The sequence below is a fragment of the Equus quagga genome, chromosome 5 (genome assembly GCF_021613505.1).
Source record: "Equus quagga isolate Etosha38 chromosome 5, UCLA_HA_Equagga_1.0, whole genome shotgun sequence".
NCBI classification, from domain to species: domain Eukaryota; kingdom Metazoa; phylum Chordata; class Mammalia; order Perissodactyla; family Equidae; genus Equus; species Equus quagga.
Genome location: NC_060271.1, coordinates 37631122 through 37638458, shown reverse-complemented (window position 1 = coordinate 37638458; position 7337 = coordinate 37631122). Strand labels below are relative to the sequence as shown.

The 7337-nt window shown below is 45.1% G+C and overlaps 1 protein-coding gene across 8 annotated transcripts in view; it reads left to right on the top strand.

Annotated features, from left to right (window-relative positions):
* Positions 1-210: 210 nt before the first annotated feature.
* FHAD1 (forkhead associated phosphopeptide binding domain 1) overlaps positions 211-7337 on the top strand; it is a 130677-nt gene continuing 123550 nt past the window's right edge. For all 8 annotated transcript variants that reach the window (XM_046662089.1, XM_046662087.1, XM_046662084.1 and 5 more), the window contains exons 1-2: positions 211-344; positions 3857-3963. In XM_046662089.1, the coding sequence (XP_046518045.1) occupies positions 3871-3963 (93 nt within the window). In that variant the 5' untranslated portion in view covers positions 211-344; positions 3857-3870. The remainder of the gene's footprint in view (positions 345-3856; positions 3964-7337) is intronic.

Genomic DNA, 7337 nt, shown 5'->3' with positions numbered 1-7337 from the left:
ACTTCTGTGACCCCCGAGCCTCTGTTTCCCGCTCTCTGAGATGGTGCTGGGAACCCCAAGGTAGCAGGGCGGGGGACCCCTCAAGGCGCTGCTGCGGGGCGTCCTCCGCTCGGGTGCCCCCTCGCGCGCCGCCCCGCAGGCCACGCCCCCGCAGCTCGGCCGGCCGGCGGCGTTGCCATGGCGACGCGCGTACACAGGCGGGGCGGGCGCGCGGGGTGCGGGCCGCGGGCTGGAGACTCCGCGGGAGCGCGGCCGGGCGGCCTCGGCCCGGAGCGGGTCCCGCGCCTCCTGAGCCGACCTGGCTCTTGGCGGAGGACCGAGAGTGGGCTTCTTCCTCCGGCCAGGTGAGCGCGGCGCGGGAGGAGGCGGCGGCGCGTCCCTGGGGCCGGATGCGGCCGGCCCTGCGAGGTCCAGGGCTGGCGGGGAGCCGGGGGACAGGCCCCATCCCGACCCGGGCTCCGATCTCCAGGAGCACCCCAGAGGAGGGCCCCATACCAGCCCTTCCTTCGTAAGCGCAGAACCCCCAAGGAACTTTAGGCTCCTCCTTGGCACCAGCCGCTCCCACTCGCGGATGTCCTGTGGACCCCAGCTGGTCCAGCTGGATTAGGAGGGGCGCTCCCTGGTTCCCCCGATTTACAGACAACACCACCCGGTGGTCCGAGATCCCCCATACCTGACCTCCCTTCTCTAAGGAACTTCTCCAGCTCCCAGGCCACTGAAGACCTTGTAGCCTTCAAAAGAAATTGTGCTCCTATAGCCCCATTCTGAGCCCTCTGAGGGGGGACGCAGATGACGGACGCTCTTCTCTTTACTGTGACTGCGCTCTATGGCGCTGAATAAGAACGAATTTACGGTTTAACACAGTCAAATTCCTTTCTACAGTGTTCTCAGGCAGGGTAGTGACTGCACAGGCAAGATTAAGGTGGGGAAATAATTGGCCAACCCAAAAGCTAAAAAGATAGAATTTAGATTTTCCAAGAAGTTATCTAGGATGGATAATGAAGGGAAAAATGAAACCTAGTTACTGTCAAGGATTCCTAGCCAGAGGGCTGCGCTGGCTCGCTTTGAGGTGTCATTTTGTATTTTCACTCATTCAGCAAGCGTTTGCTGAGCACCTGTCTCAGGTGCTGCTCCGGGCGCTGGAGGTGGGGCAATGAGCAAAACTGTCGGGAACTGAAAGGGTCTGAGGTTTTATCCTGCTTGCAAGCTAATCGGTTAGCCTGGCCAGCTTATAGATGCTGGCAGAAGACAAGGACTCCTGGGCCAGAGACAAAGGACTTTATTACTCACAGCAGAGTGGGCACAACAGGCAAGCAGAGCTTCATATCCTCACTGATTCCCCTTGCCGCAAGTCCCTTGCTGTGGTACCCAATAGCCCAGGTGGATGCTGTGCACGCAGTGGGTCTGTGTCCCAGCTAAAGAACCCCAACCCTAGGAAACCCCAATCTCTGAAGGGGCTTGCTAGCAAACCTGCCCAACTTTTGCCTCAGAAGGAGCCGTTATCTTTATAATCAACGTTACCTGTATCCTCCCAGGCTGTTTGCCATCTAAACATCCTTGGAAATATAGTGCAGGACAAAATCGTCCGTGCCTTTGCTCTGAAGTTGGGACGAACACAAGATACTCACGAAAAATTGTCTCTTAACAAAAACAACACAGTTCTGGCTCTCCGGGAACATATGTCTTAGAGAAAGGGAAACAGCAAACACAACTAAATAAAGGAACAAGAAAATGTCAGAACGATTAGTACAAGGAAAGAAACCCAGCAGGGAGATAAGCTAGCAAGTTGAATGACAGGAGGACGCCTTCAGCCAGGGTGCTTGCGTGGTTACCACAAGGGGGACAGCTGAGCAGAGAGAGGGCGCCAGCCTTGGGGACATCTCGGGTGAGAGCTAAAAAACAAATACATGCATGATCCAAGTTTTGGGTTTTAGTCTAGTGACATTTCCTGTGGTTTTCCTTAGAAGAGACATTTCTCAAAAGTTTACATTCTAGATTAACTAGTCCTGAGTGTGTTGCTTGATCATGTGGTCCTCTGCAATTGAAGATTAATAACTAAAGTGATTTGATGGCAACAGAGCATGGTTCTTTTGGACAAGGAAATGTCATTTCCCCCATATTAATGACGGCGAACTTAAAAAAATTTATGTCTCATTATATGAAAACATCAATATTTGTGAGGCATTCGTAGGCCTCAGAGTTTGCAAATATAAAATAAACTATCTGGCTTATTTTTATTTCTCTTCCCCCAGGTAGGGTCTTTGCTTCCTTTCAGATGATAGAATCCTGGTGTTAAGGACTGTTTTTTATTGCATGTCCCAAGTGTCAACACACAGTAACCCCTCACGCTCCGCTCCAGCCCACCCAGCAACAATACAGATATAGGGGGAGCTGCTGGAGCGTCCTGCAGTGGTTGCATGCAAAGGCTCGGAGTTCTTTCCCTCACACTTACTGCTGTGTGACCTTAACCCCTCAGAGTCTCAGTTTCCCCATCTGTAAGGTGGTCCTGAAGATGAAGAGAGGCAGTGTGTGTAAAAGGGTAGCCCAGCGCCTGGCACTTAGTAGGGATTCAATAAGTGATGGTGGGGGTGTTGATGAAAAGCAGAACCAGACCAGAGACCACATATGGTCACAGCTGGAGGACTTTTGTTTTTATCCACAGTCGAACAACTCTGCATTTCAGTGACCTTTCAGTTGAAGAGAAAAGGAAGGGACTTTCGTTCTCTGACATGGCCTTGAGATGGCGGATGTCACACTGTGTAATTGGACATATCTCAAATCAGAATTCAAGCATCCTAGGAATCATCATCAACATTTTGGAACCTACTGAAGTCACTGAAATTTTTATGTTTTAAAAAACATGTATAGAATTTGCTTTGAAATGCATCAAAATATAAAATGGATGAATGGATCGGTGGATAGATAGGTGATCAAGCAAATAAAGCAAAACGTCAATTGTAGAATCTAGGTGGGGGATATCCAGGAGTTCACCATCCACTTCTTTCAACTCTTCTGGGTGTTTGACATTTTCGTAATAAAATGTTGGGGAAAAATCTGTGCCGAGTCCTGATCATATGGCCAAGCTATAATCTTGATCCTTTGCCTTTAGAAAACATCCCTTTTTTCTAAGTCTAGGATGAAATGGAGTCATTTACAAAGAAAGTATCATTTAAAGTGTATTTCCTCGACGACTGACTCGGCACTTTAAGAAGCTCTATCAAGGCTTGGAGTTCCTTGAATCAGAGTTTGAGAAGCCCAAGATTAATAACAATAATAACAGTATAAGTTCAAATATGTGTTTATGTGTAGCAGTTACCATTCTAAATGCTTCACACGTTACTGCATTTAATTCTCACAGAACCCTTTGAGTTACAGAGTATTATTGACCCCATTTTACAGATGAGGAAACTGAGGCATAGAGAGAGAATAAGTAACTCATCCAAGGTCACAAGCTAATAAGTGGTGGATGAGGAATATTGAATGTGAATCCTTGTTATATCAGGTAATTGATCTCATTCTAAGCTTAATGGGGAGGTGGAGAGCAACTGTCAGTGGAAATCAGATTTGTTGTTGGGTTGTTTTAGCTGTTGTTTGTTTGTGTTTTTGGTTACGTGAAAAATGTCTTCTATTTTATTATCAGCACCAAGCTCATCTATGCTGGAAAGCACTATTAAAAAGAGAATCTTAAAAATACGCAGAATTGTAGCTGCGATCATCCTTCAGTCCATCTCCCCCTCCTCCTGCTGGTTTCTCCTTTGGACCTCACCACGTGTTTCATTCATTCTAAATGTGATGTTGTTGAATGATTAGAGGACTCCATTTTTCTAACAAAGTTTTTTCTGCAAACCTCATATAGGGAAAGCAGAGAGTATGAAAGCCTATCTAAAGAGCGCAGAAGGCTTTTTTGTCCTGAATAAAAGTACTACTATTGGCACACATGAGGACTCAGACCTTGTGTTAGAGGTAAGAACTCTTCCTGCCCATTCCCCCCCTCACCCCGGCCGGACATCCTCACTGGCCAGTGGACGCAAATCTCTTAATACTGTACAGCCGCATCTTTCCTTGATGTGCCACCAGTAACCCACGTGCCGAACGTCCTGGGTTTCCCTGGCATACTTAGTGAAAATGAGCATGATGCGAAGTGCCATGCGCCCTCTGTCCTTGCTGACCGGGTCTGCGGACGTCCTGCCCATCGTCCCCTCCCTGGCAGCCTGATGGGGCGGTTTGGAAGATGGGCTTAGAGCTAGGCCTTTCCCTGCTCTGGCCTGACAGCCAGGCCACCAGAAGTGCTCGGCTGGGGCCTCTCGCCCTTTCCTGAGCTTCTGGAGACTGCTGCCGGCCCAGCGGTCTCCCAGCCCGTGAGTCAGGGTAAGCCGCGTTCTCCCATCTCATTTCACTCTCTGGATTAGCTGTGGTTTGTCCAGAGCCTCAGCGCACTGACAGCCAAGAAAGTTGGAAGAAAGAAAGGAATAAGAGAAACAGTGGCTTTGAGCCTGTTCAAAACTGAAGGGGGTTAAAATATTGAAGCAGAAAGAGAAATGCAGTGGAATCTCTCCATAACTGTGAAAGCCAGGCCTCAGACCTCACTCAACAGATTTTTTTTTTAACTTTTTATTTTGAAATAATTATAGTCATGAGAAGTTCCAAAAATAGAGAGAGAGAATGGTACAAAGTGTGCGTATGGTTCTATGCCGTTTTGTCATGAGTGGACTCGTGTGCAGCCATCAAGACAGAAAACTATTCCATCATCAGAGACCTCCCTGGGGTTTAACTTTATATTCACGATACCTCCTCGCACCACCCTCCCTAAACCAGACAACCACTAATCTCTTCTCCGTTTCTATCATTTTTATCATTTGGGGAATGTTATATAAATGGAGTCACATGTTATGTGACCTTTTGAGATTGTTTTTTTTTCACTCAACATGATGCCCTTGAGATCCATTCAAGTTGTCAGCCTGTTCCTTTTTATTGCTGAGTAATATTCCGTGGTACAGATGTACCACCATATGTTTAACCATTCATGTACTGAAGGATATTGTTATTGTTTCCAGTTTGGGGCTGTTGCAGATAAACATTCGTGTCCAGGTTTTTGTGCGAACATACATTTTTATTTCTCGGATAAATGGTCAGGAGTGTGATTGCTGGATCCTATGGTAAGCATACATTTGATTTCTAAACCAACTTATCCCGAGTGGCTGTACCATTTTATGTTCTCACCAGCAATGGATGAGACACAGTTTCTCTGCATCCTTACCAGCAATTAGTATTATCGCTATGTTTTATTTTGGCTGTTTTAAGTGTGTAGTGATGTCTCATCATGGTCTTAATTTGCATTTCCTGAGTGGCTAGTGATGTTGAACGTCTTTTCATGGACTTATCTGCCTTCAGCACATCCTCTTTGGTGAAATATGTCTTCATGTCTTTCGCCCATTTCTAACTGGATTATTTGGGTTTTTTAACTATTGAGTTTCACAAGTTCTTTATATATTTTAGATACGAGTCCTTTGTCAGATATATGGTTTGCAAATATTTTCTCCTGTCCGTAGCTTATCTTTTCATTCTCTTAACAGAGTATTTCACAGACAAAAGTTTTAGGTTTTGATAAAGCCCAGTTTATCATGTTTTTATTTTAGAGATCACACTTTTAGCGTCATGTCTGAGAACACATTGCCAAGTCTTGATCCCAAGTATTTTCTCTTACGTTTTCCTAAAAGTTTTAACTTTATGTTTAAATCTATGAATCGTTTGGAGTCTATTTTCGTATATGATGGGAGGTTTAGGTTCATCTTTATTGCATGTGGATATCCAGTCACTCCAGAACCATTTGTTGAAAAGACTGGCTTTTCTCCATTGAATTGTTTTTGCAACTTTATCAAAAATCGTCTGGCCATGCTCGCGTGGGGACCATTCCTGAGTCCCCGTCATGTTTCACTGATCTGTGTGTCTGTCTCTCTGCTGAAATGACAGGCTTTGTTTCTGTAGCTGTTTAAGTCTTCAATGCTGTAGTGATTTCTCCCGCTTTATTCTTCCTTTAAAAAAATGTGTCTTTTTAACCTTTTTAGTTCTTTTGCCATTCCATGTTAATTTTAGTATAAGTCTGTCTGTATATCCAAAGTATCTTGCTGGAATTTTGATAGGAATTGTGTTTAAACCTGTCTATCAGTGTGAGAAGCATTTATGTCGTTGCCATGTTGTCTTCCATCCGTGGACATGGTGTATTTCCCCGTTTTCTCAGGTGGTCTTCGGTTTCTTTCATGAGTGTTCCACAGTTTTCAGCGTATAGGTCTTGTACATGTTTTGTTAGATTTACACTTAAGTTTTGTCTCTCTCTTTTTTTTTTGAGTGATTGTAAATGGTATTATATTTTTGATTTCTGTGTCGACATGTTCATTGACAGTATATAGAAATACAATTGATTTTTGTCTGCCTATATGGTATCTTACAACTGTAACTGAACTTTCTAGATTTTTGATAGATTTCTTGGTATTTTATACATAAACAATCATGTCCTCAGTAAATAGGAACAGTTTTATTTCTCCTTTTCTGATCTGAATGCCTTTAATTTCCTGTTCTCGCTTTATTGCAATGGCTAGGATTGCCAGTACCCCGTTGGATAAGAGTGGTGGGAGCAATATGAATCTTTGTATTTGCTTGTTCCTGATCATAGGGGGAAAGGAGTTAGTCTTTCACCATTAAGTGTGATGTTAACTGTGGGTTTTTTGTAGATGTTCTTATCAAGTTAAGAAAGTTCCCCCTTTATTCCTAGTTTTCTGAGAGTGTTTATCATAAACTCAACAGATTTAAAAATAACCCAATGGACCTCCCCTTGAGATTCTCATCCATAACGTGGTCTCCCTACAAGGACACAGAAAATCTATTCAATCACGAAGTGGGGGAAAGAAAACAAAAAGAAAATATTGTAGTTTCTTCTGTATCATAACCAGAGATAGATTTTAGGTAGTTTTCTTTTCTGTCTGGTCAAAGTAGAGACAGAGATCTCGGTTTTGAACCTGACCGTGATATTAGAAAGCTATAGTAATTTTTTTCCCCCAAAATATGCTGACACACGCTCCACCCTTGTTGGGCTGGGTCCCGGGAGATCAGTGTTCTGGGACCAGTGTGTGCAGCTGTTCACCATGTGACATGGGACAAGTCCCTCCCTGGGGGCTTCTTACAAGCTGTCAAATGGACTGTCTACCCCTAAGGTTTGTAGCGAGGGTCAGAAAGCTGAGGACATGCTTTGTAAACTGGTATGTGAGGTGCCACTGTCTCCCGTAAGTGATCACCTGCTGCACCTGCTGGGCTAGGGAGACAGAGTGCTCGCCCCTTCCTGA